At 45.4% G+C, this 23,140-nt stretch overlaps 1 protein-coding gene across 1 annotated transcript; it reads right to left on the bottom strand.

Moving 5' to 3' along the window:
- Positions 1-2,912: 2,912 nt before the first annotated feature.
- Positions 2,913-21,931, bottom strand: ETS2 (ETS proto-oncogene 2, transcription factor). The gene is made up of 10 exons (XM_010368711.2): positions 21,659-21,931; positions 17,731-17,802; positions 14,725-14,836; positions 13,469-13,588; positions 12,881-13,081; positions 10,723-10,806; positions 9,165-9,386; positions 8,041-8,304; positions 6,157-6,275; positions 2,913-5,185 (listed from the first exon to the last, which is right to left on the bottom strand). The coding sequence occupies exons 2-10, from the start codon at positions 17,800-17,802 to the stop codon at positions 4,970-4,972; spliced, it is 1,410 nt and encodes a 469-aa protein (XP_010367013.1). The 5' UTR covers positions 21,659-21,931; the 3' UTR covers positions 2,913-4,969.
- Between the last annotated feature and the right edge of the window lie 1,209 nt (positions 21,932-23,140).

The raw sequence follows: 23,140 nt of genomic DNA, 5'->3' as shown, positions 1-23,140 counted from the left end.
GAAGATGTTCAGAAAAATGATTTCTCTAAATACTTATTTCCCTTTCCTTTCCTTTTTTCTTCTGAGTTTCAGAAAAATTGTGGCAAGACCAGGTGCAGTGGCTCATGCCTGTAAACCCAGTACTTTAAGAGGCCAAGGCAGAAGGATCCCTTGATTCCAGGAGTTTGAAACCAGCCTGGACAACATAGGGAGACCCCTTCTCTACAAAAAATTTAAAAATCAGACAGGTCTAGTGGTGCACGCCTGTAGTCCCAGCTACTCAGAAGGCTGAGGTGGGTGGATCACTTGCATCCAGGAGGTTGAGGTTACGGTGGGCCGTGATCATGCCACTAAACTCCAGCCTGGGCAACAAAGCAAGACCCTGTCTCAAAAACAAGTGGCAAAATATACATTTTTTGTTTCCTAAAACAGATTTGGAATTGGACTGGAGCATGGAAAAGAACAAAGAAGGATGGCAGGAAAAGGGCTTTGAGAGTATCCATTTCACCCTGTGTGAAGGAACTTTTCTTTATCATGCAGACTAGACAATTCTTTTTGTTTTAAATAAGAAATGCTTCCTCCTTACCTGGCTATGAAAAGGTCAGAAGACTGGAAGCACGGACACTGGATTCGGGAGCCCAAAGCTCCCGACTTTCCCTACTTTCGCTTCATCCTCCTGAGGTCCACTACTTTTGCTCTGAGTGAGCCTCTCTTCTTTCTAGAACAATTCTCAAAATGTGCCCCACAGACTCTGAGATCTCTGAGACCCTTTCGGAAGGATCATCATGGTTAAGACTATTTTTGCAAGGATACGAATCCATGCTTGACTTTTTGACATTTGCTATGATGGTACAAAAGCATAGGTGGTTTTGCATTGTAGTGTTGAACCAGAATCACGTGAACCGGAACGGTTGCACTCAACTGTACTGACAGTCACTGTGTCACTGCACTCTCCACCACCACCATGCACTTGCAGAAAAAAAGAAAATAAAAATACCAGTTTCACTCAAGATTTTTTTTTTTTTTTTTTTTTTTAAACACGGAGTCTCACTCTGTCACCCAGACTGGAGTGCAATGGCGCGATCTCAGCTCACTGCAACCTCCGCCTCCCAGGTCCAAGTGATTCTCCAGCCTCAGCCTCCAAAGTAGCTGGGACTACAGGCATGCACCACTGCATCTGGCTAATTTTTGTATTTCAGTAGAGATGAGGTTTTGTTATGTTGGGTAGGCTGGTGTGAGCCACCGCACCCGGCCTCAAGAAGACTTGTGATGAAGCAGTAAAAACTAATTTTTACTAATGGAACACACATCTTTTTAATTTCTGTGTAATAAAATGGAAAGTACACGTAAAGAACTGGTCTGCATACATACTGAAATAGGTGATTGTTCTAAGGAAATACAGTTGTGTATTTGAGTTGCAAGCTAAACTATCCACTCTATTCATGAACATCACTTTTATCTGAGAGAATAACTGGCAAATTATTCTGATTTAGGTATTTGGCTGGTACTTACTCAAAAACAAATAAAGTGAGTCTGTCGCTTCCCCCTCCCACCACCAAAATAAACTTAGGGATGTTTGTTGCTGATTATAAAATTTGAGGTTTCAAGTGAAAATTTGAATTTAAAAAAATTGGTATCCACCACTGTGAGTCTGATAGATTCCTGGTAATTTTCTGATGTGATTTGTGGTGATATTAAGTAGTATAATTGTTTAATATTATATTTTGAAATGTATTAACATGTTGAAGCAATATTTTCCAAATGACCCGTGCAGGATGTTACAAAATCATACATGGGTAAAAGATCTACTCAAAGTGCAAGGTAGACCAATGGAATTTAATGTAACCTTAGGAAAGTTCATGAATATGATTTCATACCTGAATTGCAACTAAGGAGTTAATACTTTGTTACGTTTTGGCATAGTAAAGAAAGAATATCTACAATTATCTGAAGCAGCCTTAAATGCTCCTCGTTTCAGTTACGTATCTGTTAGGCCGGATTTTCCTCACATCCTCTATCAAAATGTATGTGAAGAGACTGAATGCAGGAACAGGAGAATCCAACTCTAATACTAAACCAGACATTAAGGAGTTTTGCAAATGTGAAACAATGCTATGCTAACTTTTAAAAAACAATTACTTTTCACAATAAAAAAATGCTCTTAATGCCAATACGTAAAATTATTTTTAAATGAATTCTTTTAAAATTTACCTTAATTTCTAATATGGAAATCATTGATAGATATAACCAGTAGAGTGCTGGTAAATGTTTAACAATCAGCACTCTGGGGAAGAAAAGGCCCTGACTTGTAGTGTCTGCTGATTCCCATGGTGTAAATACTCTCATCATGCCCCATCTCAAGCTACCTTTACTGATGTGGTGGTGGGAAGAGACATGTAGCTCTCGGGAGCACACAGTGAGCTGGCTCTAGCACACCAATGAATATAACCCACATAAGCTTTTTGGCATACTCACTAATTTTGAAGCATGTAAAAGAACAAATTTGAAAATAGGTGTCCTAAGACCACCATCACTTTACCAATGTCAGACTCCACTGAGGGGACAGTGTTCTCTCAGTTCCAAAAGTACTTAAACCTCAAATTCTAGTGTACTTAATATAAACATCCTAGGATCTCTCCTCAGTTATCTCTGCCAAGCTTCTGGCAAAGACATTTGAATCTTTCTATTATAACACCTTCTTAAAAGAAGTTTTTGCTTTGAAGGAGTACTTTTTGGGAATTCTTTTAGGAAGGGCTCAGAGTTGATTCCAATTTGGGCTGTGGCTTCTAAGTCACTTGTGTATAAACCAGTCAAACAGACTTGCCGCTTGACGATGGGATGTTTTGGGTAGAGAATGGATCTGGGGTTAACATCCTTCCTCCAACTCCTTCATGCTGGGTGTGGAGAGGAAGAACGAGGACTATCACAAGGAGTTTATATAAACAAAAATACTTTATTATTGAGAGAGTAAAGGCCCAATTACAAAATGTTTATACTTAAGATCTGTTTATTACCATGCCAATGGTTTATAAGGACTGTAGTTTCCATAACTGTTAGGTCGAACCCCATGAAACTCCTTCTTTGTAGATAAAAGCCAGTCTAATATTGGCAATTTCACGTGGTTCAACCTCACATACAATGAGCCAATGCCTGGGATTCTTTTGGCAGCAAGACGTTCCCAGTCACATGTCTGTTTATATTATAAACAGATGTCCGAGTGATAAATACGTCCCACTTGAGAAAAACATCCTGTGCTTAAGTATACTGGGAACGGTCTTTTGTGGGTATTTAGGCATCGCAGCTCTGGCTTTGCTCTTCCCAGCTTGCCCGGCCACCCGATTCCTCAGTTGCATCACAGGAGGATTTTTTACAGATGTCAGCCACCGGTCCAAGGCCACACAGCTAGTAAACAGACAAGCCCGTCGGACTTTGAAACCAACTTGACCGGGTCATTTACAAAGGCCAGGAATACACATGACTCAGGTGCTCTTTTGAAATGACTACAAAAGTCTCCATCTCGATCAAAACGTTTTCTCCAAATGAACGGCTCTGATGCTTTCTCTTTCCCATCTTAAGTACCCGCTCTGTGCCTCAGAATAGTCTGTGTCTAAGAAAATAAGAATCACGTCATCTTGCTGTGGACACTGAGCAAAAAGGAGGAGCATGCTATTAAGATGGTTTGAGACACACGAGTGCACAAAGATGGAACAAACTGTACTTCGTTCAAGAGGTTTCATCAAGACCCCCATCGCCCCCCCATCCTTCAGCTCTGTACAGTAACTTTAACTTTACATGGAGCTGAGATAAAAATAAAGCTTTCTTACAAATTACATTTTTTTTCCAGTGAATTACTTTTGCAGTAAAAATAGCTGCTACATAAATCCCTCCTGATCTCTGAAAAGGAGTTGCATATTTCCAAAAATAGTATTCTTATTTTAATCATACAGAAGAACGTGGAGCACAGGAAGGAAATGGCTGGGTGGTCAGGGAGAGGTGAGCTGTTGGAGAAACACAGTTAAACTAAAAAATAAAATCCATTTTGTGTATAAACTGACTTAAAGGCATGCAGAGAAGTGGAAAACATATGCCATTTGTCAAGAAAAATACTGCTTTATAGCTTTTACTTTACAATTAAAGGAGAAAGCAGAGGCCAGATATAACCCCAGATAATAACATTTAAGTTTCTTATAAAAACTCCCAAATGTACAGTCCTTGCCAGACAACCAAGGCAAGAAAACCCCCAAAACAAACAAAAAAAAGCACAAAAAGCAGGGATGACCCCCCCCATAGGACTTATCCCTGTAAGTCTATTAAATGTAAATAATACATACTTTACAACTTCTCTTAGTCGGCCCTTGGCAGATTAAATCTTTGCAAAATTCCATATGTGCTACTGAAAAATGAAATAAAACCTTGGATGTCTGAATTCTTATTTCAAATACAGTTGTATAATTATTTTAAATTACAATATACAATTTCTGTTAAATAGAACTGTTAGGGGATTCTGAGAACAATTATAAGATTATAATAATATATACAAACTAACTTCTGAAATGACGCGGTTGTTTCCTTCCCACCCTCCTACCCTCTCAAAGAGTTTCTGCATTTGCTGTTCCTGGTTGCAAAAGGCAAAGGAAAATCTAAAAGTAGTTTGTGTGTGTCCACGACATGCTCGCTCCTTTGAGAATCTCAAACAGCCAGAACCATCCCGTCCCACGGCCTGCCAGGCGCCAGGATGGCTTCCCGGTGCCTCTTTCTCGACCATTTTCATGTAAAAGCACTACGAGTAGAATCAGCTGTGCCGTCGCGGCCACAAGCGAGGCAGCCTGGTCAAGAGGCGTGGTTTGGGATGCAATAAGGCCACTGCTTCTTGGCGACTTTCCTAGACGTTTTCAATCCTGCCTTTCCTGGGTCCTCGGAGCAGGTGGTCAGGATGGGCTTCCCACTCAGTCCACCAGCCTGGGGCCGGCTCAGGGCGGTCCTGGCGACCTCAGTCCTCTGTGTCGGGCTGGACGCCCAGGATGGCGTGCAGTTCCTCGGGCGTGAACCCCAGCAAGTTCTGGAGGTCGCACACGAAGCGGTACACGTAGCGCTTCCCCGACGTCTTGTGGATGATGTTCTTGTCGTAATAATAGCGTAAGCCCCGGCTCAGCTTCTCGTAGTTCATCTTGGGCTTATTTTTCCTCTTTCCCCACCGGCGGGCCACCTTTGGTGAACACGGATGGAAAAGAGTTAAATTTAATTTGTCAGTGAAGAAAAAGTGAATGACATTCCTCCCTGATTATGATTCTGAGGCACATTCACTCTAGAGAGAACTTGATACCTACACAAGGTCCGCAGGAGGATCTTTTGATTACCTAGGAGTACCTCTGAGTACCTATGGCAGGGGCACTGTGTCCCCATGGGGCAGAACCACCGGGGAGCGAGGTCCCTGCTCTCTGGCCCCAGCTCAGCAAAACCTCCTGGGAGCCAAGGGTTCAGAACCAGGAGGGTCCTGAGACAAGGGAAACGCAGGTGTCACCCACCCTCCAGGATTCTATTCCAACTACTGAAGTTAACAGGTGCCGGGTGGGATTCTGAGCTGCGTGATATACTCATTCCTCAATGCTTGTCTCCCAAGGGAACTGGGGGCGGGGTGGGAGTGGTGACAGATTATGCTCTCTGGTGCCAGAGACCAAGGGCTTCTCTCTAATACTTTTCTGGAGGGGTTGGTATCCCACCTGTCCTTGGCCTTCTCCTTTAGACAGGGCTCCTGGTTCTAACCCTGCAGGGCTGGGGTCAACACTGCTGGGCTCAGCTAAGGAGCAGACAGAAAGCCGGCTTGGGGCCACATGAGGCTTGTTCCCCCAATGGACAAGGACAGCCTGCCTAAGGCATTTTCAGATGGTTGGCAGAGAACCTCAGTTTGCAGCTTGGGCCTCTTGATCAGACAACTGATCAAGACAGTGAAATCTGTGCGACGCCCTTGTACGAAGCATACCTAGAAAACACTATACACATTTATCCACAAAGCCTGACTCCACTTCCATTTTCCCAACAGTCAAGGATGCCTCACGTAGAAAGATTCTCATTAGTACTGGTGAACCCTTTTTTTTTGTGCCCAAAGAACTGAATTTTTGAACCCAACCAGGAAATCAGGTTTTTGAACCCAGAGATTTCCCAGGGCTCTGGCCATACCTCATCGGGGTCAGCGAGCTTAAACTCCCATCCGTCTCCAGTCCAGCTGATGAATGACTGGCAGGATTTGTCAGATAGCAGCTCCAGGAGAAACTGCCACAGCTGAATGGGTCCACTTCCTGTGGGGAGAGGGAGGGAGACAGATCATACCCTTTCACAGATGTAAAATACAGCAAGGCTTCAACCATCCTAATTGTACATGCTGACTTAGGAATGCAGACCCAACTCTCTGAATGGGGTTCCGATGTGACACTCAAGGGTGGCACTCAAGGTGTTGGTGACAGTACTAAGTGTTTTAATGGGATGGGGCTGGGCACCAAATGTGAGTTCCTCCTCTGCACTTCCTACTCCTAGAAAATAAGGTCACTAGACGAGACACCCTTCCCCTTGATGGCTAGGTTTGTTCTTTCTGGAAGACAGTTTAGGGCCACCAACTCTTGGCATTAAAATTCCCCATCTGGTTTAATTGTTCCTTATGTAAAAACCTTCAAGGTGTATTTCTAGAAACACCCAGTGGGGCAGAGATGGGGGTGGCTGAAGGGGTGTTTCATCACAGAATGAGGCGTGTCATACGTGGGATCCCATGCCACCTTCCTGCCAAATGATCATGTGTAAATTGCTTCATGTGAGCCCGGTTTACTCAACAGCCACGTGGGGTCACACTCATTGCCTCACAGCCTCTGTCTGGTGAAGCATGCAAAGCAAGTGTCAGTGTGGTCCTGTTCTAAAGAGGAGGGGTAAGATGCGGCTCAGAGGCCAGATGCCTTGTCCTGGATCACACCCCCGTCACAGCAAAGAGGAGAAAAGCCTAGATCTTCCGATCTTAAGCCCAACCTCTTTCTACCAAATAGCTCTTCCTCAGAAACGCAATGGCCATTATCAATAAAACTTTGCTGTAAAGCACGGGGCAGGCATTCTAGAACCAGAGCTGTGTGACTACCGATAGCTGTCTACCTGTGAGCCAATTTCCCTATCTGTAAAATGGCCTCATACCACCTCCATGCCAGGCTGTCCTACGGACTGTATGCCTACTTAACCACAGAGCTGGCAGTCAATAAACAGAAACTTATGTTACTATTAAAATGAACCACAGTAACGTTACGGCTGTTTATTCTTCTCAGGCCCTGAACTCCCAATAATGAAAGCGAGAATAGCTTTCACACACTCTTTCTGTGTACTTTAATACATTTACGTGGCTGGTTGTTCTTAGACGACAGGAAAAGAATGAATGCCTCAGTATCTTTATTTTAAACGTATCAGATTTTTTTAAGTTAGGTAATTTCAATCCACAGTGGCTCCATATGGTCAAAAAAAAAAAAAAAAAAAAGCACATTTAAGGACACACGAAGTCAGTGAAAACAAAGCTCCAGTATTTTCGCTAAAGTACTGGAAATATCTGTTCCTAAAAGCAGCTTTAATATTTGTCCTCTGCCTAGAATAGCTCTCACCCAAACCTCAAAAATAAGAGTAGATAGATTTTAGAAGCAAGAAAAGGTAAACAGTGCCCATATTATTTGAGACTGGCTCTGCTGCCCCTCCCTAAGCCAGTTTACATTCTTTGATTCTTGGAGTAGGTGAGTCAGAGCTGAAGACTGCATAGGCCACGCCCCCTGCTCCAACTACTCCACAGAACGTCCCAGGTGGAGGGAGTGGCCTGTCGATTTTCATTCACTCCACGGAGCTCTGTGTACATGAAAATTCCACCCAGTGTGGCTTTTTTCGAATTCAGAGATACAGTAAGCCATGCATAAAACATGGAGTGTAGAGCACTTGTGTACCTAAGCTTACAAACACCCTCGGTGAACGTGGTACTGTGGCTCGAAAGGAAACAAGGGACAGGACCCAGGAGACTGGGCGGCCAGGCTCCCGGAGATCCACACGCACCTGTGAAGCCGGCCAGCACGGCTGCAGGTATAACTGGTTTGCCTTGCTCCACCGGGTCACTCCTCTCTTGGATGTAATCCTTGAAAGACATGGTTGGCTTATTGAGGCAGAGCGACTGGCTGCAGTCATCTTCGAAGCTCTCGAAGGAAGGAACCCGTTGTACATCCAGCAAGGACGACTGGCTGTTCCAGGACTGGAGGAGGGAATCTGAGCTCTCGAAGCTGTCCGCACCGTTCTCAGGGGAGTCATGGTCTTTGGGCGTCCCTGGCAAAGACAACCAAGCACATACTTTGATTCCTCCAGGACACGGTTGGTCTTGGGCACGACCACAGCATCACCAACCACTACCAGTGCAATCATGCACCTGCTGGTGTAGAACCACTCAGACTTCTCAAAATGCTCTCTACTCAGGTGCCTATTCCTTAGGGTAACTATACTACACAAATCCTATCTTCCATCAACAGTAGAATGAATAAAATTCTTATAATGGAATAGTATACAGCGATGAAAAAGAACACATGGCTGCTACATCCAACAACATGCATGAATCCCAGACCTCATGATGAGTAAAAGACAAACACAAAAGAAAACATACCGCATGATTCCATCTATGTAAAGTTCAAGAAAATCAAAACCTAATCCATGATGATAAAAGTCAGAATGGTTCCCTTCTGTGGGGGGATGATATTGATGGGAAGGGGTACGAACGAACCGTCCAGGTTACTGGAAACTTCTCTATCTCCATCTGGATGGTTGTTACATAGGTATACATACGTACACAAATTCAACCAGCCATATGACCTGAGATTTGTGCACTGTATTTATGTTACATCTCCATAAAAAGAAATGCCAGATTCCTGCATCACCACCATAAATATCCCAAAGTGTGGAGAAGTCTGGCTGTGACAGCAGGGACTGTGTTTTGTTTACTCAATGCCTGCAGTACCTGGGCCAGCACCTGAAACATATTAGGGGTATGCTTGTTGGAAATCCACTTAGAACATGGGCTTTGACCTCCTTCTGTAATGGCTGAACCCAGGAAGTATTTATTAAGAGGTTCATGACGGCTCTGGGGTTCTCAGAATCAAACCAACAGCCTTGTTGAAAGATGCTTCCAATCTTACCAGAATTGTTGGTGAGCAAATTCAAGTTGCTGCCTGGGAAGTCCTGACTGACAGAGCAGTAGGTGACGCTGACGGAGCTGAGCCGAGACTTGGGGAACATCTGAAACTCCTGCTCAGAGCTGAGTACGCTGGGTGTGGAGGCCGGACACATGCTGTCCAGGAGGCCGCCTTTGGGGTAATTCTGTGTCTGCATTCCGTACGGCGTCTGCTCCGTGCCAAAACCTAGGACAGAACAATCGGACGACAGAGCTCTTAAAGTCAGTATTACCACAGTAACTAACCCTTCAGAGCAAGTCACAGGTGAGCACTCCGCACACTCCAGCCCTCTGCAGAACCTCAGTGGAGACCCGGCCTTTGGTGGGGGTCTGTCACCAAGCCTTCTTCTCAAACCTTTCATCTTCTCCACCAGCAGCCCTTTGCCAAAATGACTGCAGCCTTTGTAGGCAGGACTCAATGTTCCTATTTCTACAACCCTAGTGCTTTCATGGGACCCTCAGGAAGACAGGGCTCACTGGCTCTTGCAGCTTCCGAGGAGAGTAAGGCTCAGAGAGACCAAGTGATGTGTCATGCACTGTGTGATGCATAAGGAGCAGAACCAGGCCACGAACCCCGTGTGCTGAGGCACGGCCCATCTGCTTTCTGCTCCTTCATCACACTGCTCCTGTCTCTGTTCATTGCAGAATAATTTATTTTCTGGAGAGGGAAGGAAGCTCTCTGACTCTGATTCAGGCTCAGGCAGGCACAGGGTGTGTCACTATACCACGTTCAGAAAGACCCCCTGAGCAGGAAGCCCCCAGTGGGGCAGAGAGGTGGGCTTCACTGGGTCTGAATGGTGAAGAGCTGGGACCAGAAAGAAAACACTGGGCCGGACTAGCACCACCCAAGCCTGCTGTTCCGAGGAGCCCTCCCACGCTGGCCTGGCCAGACCACGTGTCCTCCCCAGTACCAGCAATCGGAAGAAAGGACCTAGATTCCATGACAGCTCTTTAAGCTCCCAAGTTCAAAGCCAGTTTACAAATTGCTTCCCACACACTCTGTGCCCGCCGCCTCTTGTTTGCTACACTAGACCAACAGGTGGTGACTGCGGTAACCAGCTTACTTCGTTCTGCTCCTTGCTCTAAGAATTGCCTGGACTAGCACTAACAGTGCTGACCTATGGAAGATCGTGTGAGCCACTTAAGCAATTGTGAATGTTCTAGTGGCCATATGAAAAAAGCAAAAAGAAACAGGTGAAGTTAATTTTCTTATTTTACTTGGCCTCATGTAGCAATTATCATTTCAATATGTAATCGATACGTTAAAAATTGTCAGGGAGACATTTTATATTCTCTGTTTCATACTAAGACTTCCAAATCTGGTGTGCATGACTATACTCTTCCTACACATCTCAATGTGGACCAGTCACATTTCAACAGCTTATAGCTCAACCACCCACGTGTGGCCACCATAAGAGACACACACAGGTCTAGGTGGCCCCTTAGGAGCCTAGAGCAGAGAGTCCAAGTCTACTGGGAGGACTGAAGACCAAGCTCTTAAGGGCAGAATCAGTCGGACTGACCTATTGTATTGCTGTTAATCCAATGAGGAACGGAGGTGAGGTGCGAATTTTCTTCATATTGATCTTCTGTCTTTTCTTGGTTTTCTGAAAAGCAGACACAGGAGACATAGGAGGGCAGGTGTCGGTGAAAACTACACAAGAACAAACCGACTTTCTGAATTCCTGTGAGATGATAATTTTAGAATGATGACATGCATGGAGTGCTTCACATTTCATCTCATGGTGCTCCACGTCCCTGCCTGTCTTTTTCAAAGAACGAGAGAAAGCAACCCATTTTTCTAATTACTAAAATAAATTTTCCAAAATGAATGATGTCATTGGCAACATTACATTTTCTATTGCAAAAGGTCCAGATGGTGTATTGAATTCATTCATGCATTCAAGAAACAGTTAAGTATTTATGAAATGCCATCTGTACCAGAGGCTGCACACAGGAAATTAATAAAATGGATGGTGTCTGCCCCCGTGAAGCTTACAGTCCCATTGCTTCCAAACCTGCACACTTCCCCAGGGTGTAGGAGGTCTCCAGGGCTGTGGGAGTCTGGGATGGCTAACTGCCCAAGAACTTTGAAAGGGAAAAGGTTTGTGCACCGTGTATACATACTTAATACGAATATATTACAAAGTATACGTGCACCTGGAAACCCAAACACACACAAACTCACAGGCCCGAGGAATGGCAAAACAGGCCCAATTTGCCAATGAACAGATCACCAGAAACTTGGTAGAAAAGCCCTGTCCAAGTTCGGAAAAAATGAGGGTCTTTAAAAATGAGTTTCCCTGGCCCTCAGAAGCGGTAACTGAAAAAAGTTAGCTGTTGAATCCTAGGTGGTTTTGAGATTCTGAGTCTATAGTTGATGCTGAAATTCAGTGTGTTTAAAATCAGTCAGGTGAGGACTAGTTCCCTGAATTCTATAAACGTGCTTTCTTTTCTTTCCTTCCTTCCTTCCTTCCTTCCTTCCTTCCTTCCTTCCTTCCTTCCTTCCTTCCTTCCTTCCTTCCTTCCTTCCTTCCTTCCTTCCTTCCTTCCTTCCTTCCTTCCTTCCTTCCTTCCTTCCTTCCTTCCTTTCTTTCTTTCTTTCTTTCTTTCTTTTTCTTTCTCTCTCTTTTTTTTCTCTCTCTCTCTCTTTCTCTTTTCTCTCCTTCCTTCCTTCCTCCCTCCCTCCCTCCCTTCCTTCCTTCCTTCCTTTTCTTTCTTTTTCTTTCTTTCTCTCTTTCTTTTCACAGAGTCTCACTCACACAGGCTGGAGTACAGTGGTGTGATCTTGACTCACTGCAACCTCTGCCTCCCGGGTTCAAGGGATTCTTCTGCCTCAGCCTTCCAAGTATCTGGGATTACAGGCATGTGCCACTGTGCCCAGCTATTATTTTTATTTTTTGTATTTTTAGTAGAGACGGGGTTTCACCACATTGGCTAGGCTGGTCTTAAACTCCTAACCTCAAGTGATCTGCCCGCCTTGGCCTCCCAAAGTGCTGGGATTACAGGTGTGAGCCACTGCATCTGGCCTTCTTTTCTTTTTTAACTCAATGTGTTTTAAACATTGGTCTCCCTGCTATTTTAAGTTTTGAATCAAGACTTTCTCTGTATTTGGTGAGATTTCTACTGATCAATGGCCAGTTTCTGTACAAGACGATAGAGTGTAAATATATATCAATTTCTCACTTGTTTAAAAACATACCCCACCCCCCTCAACAATCCTCAACATCCAAAATACGTTCCATTTGGACGTAGGAAAATTTATGTAGAATTTATAGGGTTTATGTAAGTAAAGGCTCCCTTTCATTGAGGCTGCCATATCTTTTAGCTCTGTAAGGTGAGCTCAGAAGACGTGGGAATTCTTGCCTGTCCTACATATGTGAGTCAACATGGACTCCCGTGATGAATACAGCCAGCAATAGAGAACAATTTAGTGACTAAGGCTACTGCCTTGTGGCTATACCTGATGCTATACACACACATACACTCACATAAAGTGGGATAAAGATCTATAATCACTGCCATGTATCTGACTCACTTGAGTGGCATTTTGAGGCAAGGTACTCTATGTCATTACAAGTGGCAACCCTAAGGTTGAAGAACACCCACGTGACTTTCCCAATCAGTCTTCCTGGCCATAGCTCATCCTGGACAAGGAGAAGCAAGACATTCAGCTGGTACCTTTGATCATTTGCTCCAGATGTTCCCAGAGAATGTCACCCACAAAGTCAGGTGCCAGCTCCAGAAAGCGTTCCTTGCCAAGGTTACACAGCATCTGGCCATTCATGCCGAACCTCTGCAGATTCACGTTCACCAGACTGAACTCATTGGTGGCCCAGAGAAGCCACTGGCATACCTGTTGCTCACTCCACAGCCAGGGGTCTACCAGGAGAAAAGAAAAGATAGAACATGTGAGGTAAAAACAATGGAAAGGTAGTGAGACCACTGTCATCCCTAATTTATGCACCAAGTCCCAACATATACCAGAACCCACGAATAAGCAAGATACCATGATGACACGTCACTATTCTGCCATGACCAGGCACATTCCAAGACACCAGTAACGTGTCCTTCTACTATATATTTACTGAGTTCTGGATCAAGTCTTCGGTTGACTGGGGTGAAACAGAAACTGGCTCAGGTTAACGACATCTATGCTACTCTTTGCAGAATACCCCAAGCAAAAGCTTAACAAACAAGTCAAGATCAAACAACTGCTCTCAAGCTGGTTCTTCTCACCCAGTGCAGGCTCAGGAAAGCAGTACTTACTTTTCGGAATACCGAGGCGCCGCTGTTCCTTTTTGAAGCCACTGAAAGTAGCTTTTAAGGCTTGACTCATCACAGCCTTGCTGCATGGGGTTAACAAAGGCAACTCGCAGTTGGCCGAGTCTGGAAGGAAAGCCCCCACGGGGATATTAGGACTTCAAGTTGGTGATATCAGGTGGAGGTTTAGGAGAGACATCTTAGTTTTTGGAAAAGAACAATTTTGATCTCACACCTTGGCATGATTCCTTAAAACAGTGTAACTATTAACAAAAAACTTTTCTGACTACAATTGAGAAAATATATGTCTCAGAACTATACTTATTAAAAAAAATCATAAAACTCAAATTTGATTCTATTTTGCAAAGCGTCACAAAGCAGTCGTGCGTAGGGAAACCTGCTAAGTCTATTTTAAAATTGTAGGCAATGAAAAGAATTGCATGGTTTCTGGTCAAAAGGCTGAAGGGACTGTACCATTTGGAAGTTACTTCCGTTAAACTAGGCATGGAGCTGAGAAGTGAGTGTGACATGAATGTGCCGCACTTAGCCCGGTAATGGAACCACACCTTCCATTTTTATTGAAAACAATCTTCTGCAGACACCCTCAGCAATTTCAAGAATGATAAATGGCTGCCATGCAGTGTTACGCGTACGCCAGTGTGTGCGTTTTAATTAATTTTCTGGTCTGTATTCTCGGCACCTACTTCATATGACACAGTCATCTCTGGCACATTTCCAACTAATAGCTGTGTCACAGTAATTGTGCGAACATTATCTGACGTGCTATTCCTTTAAGAAGAATAAACAATGACACGAAGAACTACAGAAAGAAATACAGATGGGTGAGGATTACAAAGAACAATGTGTTGCCCCCAAAACTCAGGGCAGGGGAGATGATTTAACTAATGATGCAAACCCAAATTACAAGTTTGGGTGTGTTTTAATGTCTACTCTTCCGTCTGTTTTCCAGGGCAGAGGAGGGAGATGAGGACCTGCTTGTTAATGTTGAAAATATCCAGGAGGGACAGCTCAGGGGTCCCCTGCAGTTTTCTAACAGCAGCTCACTGGGGGATGTCTGGCAGTCAAGACCTCAGAATCCACATTAGAATCACCAAGTTGATACAAATGAAAACCTGCCTTCTGGTTATTCATAGCAAAGGTTCCAGATATCAACATTTCTCACTTAGGAACTGTCATCTCTTTATTAACAGGACTACTTAGGAAAATCGGGCACAATTTGTCAAGTCTGAGGAACAAATTACCATGAGAAATGGAATCCAAGCCTGTTGGCACTTCTTGCAGTGTTTGCTCTTCATTTAGAGAAGGAAAAACAGCAAACAGCGACCCGTCAAAGGTGTCAAAGGCTGGCTGGCGCTGCAAAAACAGATGGAAAAGAAAATGGAAATACAATATTTAAACTGATTTAATGACCTATTGTAAAAGTGGTCCGTGGGTAATCCTACCAATATTCCCTGTTTCAACTGGCAATTTTGAAGCAAACATGGAATCCACCAGTCAGTCCTCAAAACAGACTTGTAAAACGGTCAAAGTGACTGAAATGATTCTATTTTACTGTGGATTATTATTATTATTTTTTGAGACAGAGTCTCACTGTGTCACCCAGGTCAGAGTGCGGTGGTGCAATCTTGGCTCACTGCAACCTGCATGTCCTGGGTTCAAGCGATTCTCCTACCTCAGCCTCCCGAGTAGCTGGGACTACAGGCACCCGCCATCACACCTGGCTAATTTTTGTATTTTTAGTAGAGATGGGGTTTCCCCATGTTGGCCAGGCTGGTATCAAACTCCTGACCTCTTGTAATCCACCCGCCTTGGCCTCCCAAAGTGCTGGGATTATGGGCATGAGCCACGGTGCCCAGCCACTATGGATTTATTTAAGTAACCTCACAGAGTCAGAGTGACTGGGAATTTATTTTAGTGGTCTAATCTACTTAAGTTAATATATTAAATACACAAATCTAAAAATAACAGAATCTTAAAACGGTGTCAAGAGGAGCCTCAGAGACCCCTTTACCAAACACCTGACCCTCCTGTTACATCGAGAAAAATTCAGTGAGGCTGTGTGTGTAAGAAAAATGACCCTTGACAAGGCTGTCTGAGCACAATGCAGTTAAAAGGCAAATGACCGGATAAAAACTGAAAGTCAAACAATGAAATACACTACTTTATCTTTGGAAGCATTTATTTTGAAATGTTTGCCATGAAACAATTTAATTGAAACTAGAGATGCTTTTCCACATCAATTCCAATGGTTTGGGAAATAGTAACACATGACAAAATTCCTTAACGTTTCATTTTATAAAAAGTAAAGTGTCTTAAAAATGAACCCCCCCTCCCCGCCCCCCGGCCAGGTGGGGTGGCTTATGCCTGTAACCCCAGTACTTTAGGAGGTTGAGGCCAGAGGATCACTTGAGCCCAGGAGTTCAAGTCTGCGGTGAGCTACGATCAAGCCACTGTACTTCAGTCTGGGCAACAGATAAGGACCTTGTTGCTTAAAACCAAAAACCAAAAAACAAACAAAACAAAACAAAAAAAACCCAAATCACCTACTAAGGGGAAAGATTTCCAAAGGAAATAGATTTAAAGTTAAACTAAACTATCTGCAGAAGAGGAGAGACACATAGAAAGATAAAACCTTACACGACGTCCATTTCTGATCATCTTACATTTATGAAAGAAATAGCTTTTAATATAAGACTCATTTGTAAGTAACAGATAATGTCTGGATTCATCATCGCCTAAATTGTTGAGGAACACGTGAAGAAAGACTATATGTTTCCAACATAAGCTGGAAATCCCATGTTATGTGTAATACAATGACCCATCTGTTGAGTCATCAATAAGAAAATGTGTAACACATTTACAAATAAAATCGGTTACCCGCTTTCTTTTTACAAATGCAGAACAATGAATGACGCATTACAAAACAGGGCAGGCAGAGGCTGGAGCCCAGCCCAAAAAAAATCCGAGTCAATAATGACCAACTGCCTGAGATCTACCAGGAAAACCAATCAATCGGGCAAGTGCAAATTACTCATCTGGATTTATAAACTACTTTAGAGCAGAGTTAATTTTGATGAAACCTCCAATAAACTTTTAAAGTTCCCACAAGCATTGCCCAGGCGACGAAGAAATGCCTTTCCTAACTGTAAATTCTATTTTTTTTTAAAGCCAGGAAGCCAAAAGACAATACAAATCTGTGCTTCCTATTTCAACACATCAATTTCAGCAACGACTGTTTCTCTTCCATATCCCGAAACTGCATAAGCATCGTCGAATTATTTGAATTAATAGAAGCATTTTTCTTAGGGGTGTGGTTTCAACTTAATACCATGATTTCTTGTACCACCTCTGGCATGCTTAAAATGTCTGGCCAAATCAAACAAGCAAACTCACTAGGCTGAAGTTTGATGACCTTTAGAATACTGCAGAAAGGACTGTGCTGAGTTTTAGCTCTTTGGGTCACATCAGACAAATAACCTCAATAATGACATACAAAGGAAAATGCAATATGCCAGAGACGTACATCATCATTATGCAAGACGCTAAGCTTTGAGGAGGCCAATTTTAAAATCATGCTTCTGAAACATGTTTACTACATAATGCTGAAAACAATCAAATCTTGCTGTCATATTTGGAGAAGACAAGTGGGAAATTACCAGTTTGTGCTACTAAAGAATGTTCCCAAAAGGAATGATGATAGAAGCTACATAAAATGTTTATGCAGCAGAGAGGGTGCTTTCATTTTTCATCTGGTTTTTGCTTTAACATAAGTAGGCCTGCTTGTTCTCTGCACCAGTAACAGGCTACCTACAATTCCATGGCTGCTGCCCTTTCTGATAGGAGCTGCAGCAGTTGGGTCTGTCTGCCTCTTCTCTCTCATTTCAGTTCTTAAACAGCTTCCCATCCATCAAGGAAACTCCTGGATAGACAGAAAAGGCAGTAGAGACAGCCTCTCCAGCTGTTTTATTGGGAGTTATAGGATTTTCACCTGGTAGGAGCCTCAGAAAACAAACTCTAAAGGCCTTTGGTTTCATATCGTGGAGGAGAAGAACAATACACATCAAGATACCCATTCTGCAGACCAGAAAACCGAGGCCCAGAGCAAGTAAGCAAATAGCCTGTAGTCACACAGTCAATAAATTAAAAAGCTAGGGCTACAATCAGTTTTCTGGGACCCAGGCCATTTTTTTCTTTCCTCCTAGAGATCGAGTTTTCCAATTAAAAAAAATTAAGACTTGCTCACTCACCTTGAGTGTCCCTCTGTAACTGTTAGCCACAGGGGCTACCTGGTCCATATTCTTGATTCCAAAATCATTCATCTTCGAAAAAAAAAAAAAAGAAAGAGTCAAGGAGGCAAAGGATTAAGTACACTAAGAACTCATCATTGGTGGCATCCAGACTTGATCCTGGCTGTTCTGCAGCTAACAGGTAATTCCAAACTGAATGCAGGGAATTCTTATTTAAATGGCTGTCCTCACAAAGGTCTCAAGAGGAAAGCATTTCTCAGTATCACAACGGGATATGCTATTTTGGTGACTGAATAATAATGCTGATTCCCCACTGAACTCCACTTAGATGTCACAGAAAAAGTCACTTGCCGGCTGGCTAGTCAGAGCCTCCTTGCTGGGTTAACAGGGCAAGAGGGCCTGAGTCAGGCTTTTCAGTCACATTTCCATGGTCAGCTTAGGTGAGCACTTGGGTGGGTACAGCGGGGCAGTGGGCCACCTCCTGTCTGCTCTGGACACAATCCACTCAACCTGAGAGCTTCAGGACAGCTGCAGGGGGCCATTTCCAGAGACAGGAAAGGAGTCCAGAAATCCCCCCTCTTCCCTTCCACTCTCCAGGCTGTGACAAAGCACACACCCAGGGAAGGGATCAAAGGGAGAACTGAACACCAACCCCCCTTACATGGTCCCAGATCTTCCTGCTTTGAATACAGAGCTCAAAATATTTCTGCTTTGTGTGTTGCTTGGCTGTGCACTTCTTCAAGAGGAACTGATTCCAAGCATGGATCTGCCTTACTTCCTCTGACTGAGTCGTAATCTTCTACTAGGCCTGGACTAAGCAATATGGTACCCACTTGCCATGTGTGGTTACAGAGCTCTCAACCAGTGGCTAGTACGAATCCACACATACACACTAGCTCTCAAAGACTTAGTGGAAAAAAGTAAAAAGCTCAATAATTTTTATACTTACACAATATTTCAAATATATTAGGTTAATCAGAAATACACTGAAATCAATTTTACCTGCTTTACTGTTTTTTTTACCATGGCTATTACAATGAGGCTTATAATTGGACAATGCCGTAATAGACTGAAAACTTATTTGGGGCTCTAAAATGTAATTGTTCAGCCAGGTTAAGTTACATGTCAATAAGAAAGATACTTAGACAATAGAGTAACTAAAATTCATTTTCAGAGACCTTGGGTTAGCACTGATGAGTAGCCTTCACCTCTAGGGCGATTCCTTGCCCTCCCAGGTTCATGGCTATGGAACTGAAGGCTGGTAGCAAAGCTCTAAGCCCAGCTCCATAGCCTCCACTGGGTGCTCTTAACTGTTTACAACTGAGAACTTCAATTAAGACAACATTCAACTGATAGAACTTACTGGATGTGGCAAAATAACATATGTGCACAGAACTATTTAATTTGCATTTATTTTCTTGTTTTCTCTTTACGATCAACATTATGGCTAAACCAGACCTTCCAAGAGCCCTGCCACCCAGCACACACCCAACACACACACACACACACACAGACCCCTCTTGGCTAAAAGGCAGCAGGTGAAGCCAGAGGCATCAGAAAATTCTGTTAAAACCCTCGGAGTGCAGGTAATGATCACGGTAGCCAACAAAGGCTGGTCAGCACTGGCAATAAATAATAGTCCTATGGGAGGACAGAGAAGGGCAGCAGTCTTGGATCCAAAGTGGCCGCATTCACTCAGAATCTCCACTTGGTGGATTATGTCACTTATATTCACTCAACAATCAATAGTCTCTCCTACTGATGGCTGCCATTGCCAGAATGCCTAGTTACTAAGAGCTAAGCCCCGTGCTGGGGGGCCATCCACTCCTACATAATTGAATCTTCCTGCATCCCTGAGAGGCAGACGTCATACAGTGAAGCAACAGAGGCCCAGCAACACGGACAACGTGCCCAGGATCCACATAGCTACCAGGGGGGCCACTATGGGGCAAAGTGGAGATTAAACCCCAGTTGAGTATGGTCCTAAATTCTGAGTCCTTCACGCAGTCCTCTGCCGGGAGAACATGAATGATGAGGAATGGACCCTTCCCACCCCATCCTGATATTATCAGATCAGGCCCTTCTCACTACTCCTTCCAATGTGAAATGCTCCTTCCTCTAGAGCTTTATGTCATCTATCTGCATGATATAAGCCCTGGTACCTGTTGATTAAAGAAATAAGCCTCAAACAGAAGGGTAAAATCATAGACATCTTGGGTGTTGCCAGTTATCCATCCAGAGCCGGATGGATCAGCTCTTTTTCTTCCTTAGGCTTGCAGACTGCTTGCTGACTTGATTCTGTTTTTCAGCTTCTCTGAGATGGACAGAAAATGAATGTGGAAGGCAGTGGAAAAACTCTGCCCAGCTTTTGTGTACAAATACCAGGAGAAAAGGCAGCCTACCACTCCCACATAAAGAGCTGTAATTACTAGCTACAGAATATAATTCATTTGTTGTCCAGCTTTTAATGAGTTTTGTAAAAACCATGCAAAATTAAAGTGCTCTACTAAATGGTTTCAGGCAGACACACAACTAATCAAATTTAAGCTTCCTTAGTTTACTCAATAGGGCTTGTTAGGTGGCAGACAAGCCAAGTTTTTCCGCATAAATCAATTTCAAGTTTGCTGTTGCTGATGGATCGCTGCTTTTGAACCAAAAAAAAAAAAAGATAAAGGGCAGAAATGTAACAGCTGAGAATTTAAAAACAAGAATTACTACCCTTATTGGAACAAGAAATCACTTATGTCAGATTATTTTGATAAATTTGAAAACAACAACAAAAAAAACCACAACCTTGTAACACACATTTGAAGGTAGTTTGCTTTTTTCGCTCTGAAGGCGATCAGTTTAGAGAGATGAACGACTAATCCCAGAAATGAGTATCTGAACATTTCCCTGCGGATGGTCGGTGCTAACATTTACTGTACTGCGCTACTACTCAGAATTTTACTAAAGCTTAACGTGGAGATTTATCTCCCTGATTGGTGGTGGTGTGGGCAGGCAGATAACGCACAGGAGCTTCCATTGTATGGAACAAATATAATCTCTTACTGGTGAATTAAAACAAATTACTCCTATCTCCAAAGGGACTGCTCATTTCTTTACTTTGTAAATAACTAGCACGTCAACTACTATTTTAGGCTATCCTGAAATTGAGTACAGGCTAACATAAAAGGTCTTCTGCCGTAAAAAATAAAATAGGATAACACACACGCAACCCAAACACACACAAGCAAACACTCAGTTACCCCTTCATTCAAATGCTGTGCGAACGAGAAAATAAAGGCAGCCCAGCCAGATCCTATTTCCGACAGGTTCCCCATGCTCTCCTCGCAGAACCGAGGGGTCCCCATGCCGGGCCCTGGACGCGGCGAGCAGGTGATCATAACACCCCGCGCCCCGCAGGTTCCCGCGGTGCCGCAGCCTCCAGGTGTCTTAGGCGCCCCAGATCCTCCGGGCCCGGCGCCGCTCCAGGATGTCACCCTCAAAGCCGGGGCGCCTGGCCACCTCGGACACCCTCTCCTGTGCCCCCACTCCCGTTCGCGAAATCATGTTCGCCGGGACACCCACTGGGCAGGACCCCCTATCAGGCCGCGTTTCCTTTTAAAAACAAAAGCGAGCGAAACAGGCCAGCGCGCCCTGGCCGCGCCCGCGGCTCGGCGACCCCCAAGACAGCGGCCCTAGCACGCAGGGACCCCGGCCGACCCCGCCAGCCCCGGAGGCCACTCCACAACCGGAAAACGAGCCGGTGCGGAACTCAGACGCGCGCCCCTAGAGTCCTCGGAGCAGCCACCACCCCCATCTGCACCCCCGGCAGTGCCCCGAGATCTGCATGTCGGTGCCCGCCGCGACCTCCCCCCCGGGCCCCGGGTGACCCTCCCTGGGACTGGAGCCGCGCGCGGGCCGCTCTCCGGGGCCCAGCTCTTACCGCGCCGCTGCGGGCAGGGCCGGCGCGCGGTCGGGACAGTGACTGCTCAGGGCCCGCGGCTGCTCGGTGCGCGTCGGGCGAGGGCGAGGGCGCGGGCCAGAGACGTTCGGGGAGGCCGGACGCGGGCCGGGCGGCTCCGGGAGCTCTGGGCTGGAGCGACACCTCACTCGTCAGTAGCTGGAGGAAGTAACCGGCCGGTCCCCGACGCGGCGCGCTCTTCAGGAGCGGGGGGAGGAGGGAGGAGGTAGGAGGGACGGCCGAGGGGAGGGGAGGGGAGGGGAAGAGAAGGGAGGGGAGGGGAAGGGAGGGAAGGAGGGAGGAGAGAAGAGAGAGGGGAGGGAAGGGGAGGAGAGAAAGGAGGAGGGGAAGGGAGGTAGGCAGGAGGGGGAGAAGCGGGAGGAGAGGGAAGGGGGCTGCAGGAGGGTTTGGGGAGCGGAGGGAGAGGAGAGGGAGCGCACGAGTGGAGAGAAGAAGAGGGCGGAGGCGGCGAGGGAGCGCGGGGCGGAGCTGGCTTCTTCCGGTCCAGCCTTCCCTCCGCCGCCTGCTGTCACTCGGCTGGGTCCCTCGCCTGCTGGCCCTGAGGCCCGGGGACCAGGGCCTCGGCCCCACGTGCGTGCGAGTGTGCGCCCTGGGAGCCGGGCGGAGACTTCCCGTGGAGCGCTCGGCGTCCTCCCCAGAGCCAAGGCCCTAACGCCAAACCTGCCTTTGGAATTCCGCAGGGACGGAGCAGTGGTGCTGGTGGCACCGAGGGGCAGCCGGGCTTGGGTAATAAGGCTCTGAAGTTGAGCCGACCCCATTCTTGAACCTCCGAATGGGTTTAGGACTAATGATCATTCTATCACAAAAAGGCTCCAAATGAGGCGCTGCCTGTAGAAAACGGGCACCGTCTGTGTCCCCGAGTTGTGGTGCTGATCCGCGCTGCTCCCGGGAAGCCCCGATCCCGCGGGAGTGGCGCCCTCTGGAGCTGAGCGGTGCCCAGATAGTGACCAGCCTTGGCCGCGCTTCCCTCTGGGCTGGGCACTCCACGCACATCATCGTCACTCTCGGAAGACTTATGGCTCCTACTTTACACAGGTGGGAACTGAACCTTAGGATGAATAACCTGCCAGGTCAGATCAATGAAATTCACGGTGGAAACCTGAGTTTATCTGGCTCCCAAACCCATGGCCAAAACCACCCCCCACACTGTGGTTTCCATTTTTATCAGAAGGTGCTTGAGTCCATGGCTGTTTAGACTCAGGTCACATGCTCAATATTTTGCAGGAAAGTTTAGATTCCTGAAGTTGTGGATGAAATAGGAAAGCCCAGCTTAAGCGAGGCCACGGGGCTGAAAGCTGCTCACATCTCAAGGACTGCGGCACCACCGGGAAGGGAGAGGAATGGCCCAGCTTCTCCTTAACTCAGGGTTCTCGGTTTCCATGGCGACTCTGGGTCTAGAGTTATCCAGATAAATGAGGTATCGGTGCACCTTAATGTTTCTGG

The sequence above is a fragment of the Rhinopithecus roxellana genome, chromosome 13, assembly GCF_007565055.1.
Source record: "Rhinopithecus roxellana isolate Shanxi Qingling chromosome 13, ASM756505v1, whole genome shotgun sequence".
NCBI lineage: Eukaryota > Metazoa > Chordata > Mammalia > Primates > Cercopithecidae > Rhinopithecus > Rhinopithecus roxellana.
The sequence above is the reverse complement of the archived record's forward strand: the minus strand, read 5'-3'. Positions and strand labels throughout refer to the sequence as shown.

Bases quoted from the DNA above. Each gene is read 5' to 3' on its own strand.
- ETS2 (XM_010368711.2), bottom strand. From the start codon at position 17,802: ATGAATGATTTTGGAATCAAGAATATGGACCAGGTAGCCCCTGTGGCT. The intron at 13,082-13,468 runs GTAAGTACTGCT...TTCTCCTGGTAG, and splicing joins GCGCCTCGGTATTCCGAAAA to ACCCCTGGCTGTGGAGTGAG. The intron at 8,305-9,164 runs GTAAGATTGGAA...TGTCTTTGCCAG, and splicing joins TTTGCTCACCAACAATTCTG to GGACGCCCAAAGACCATGAC.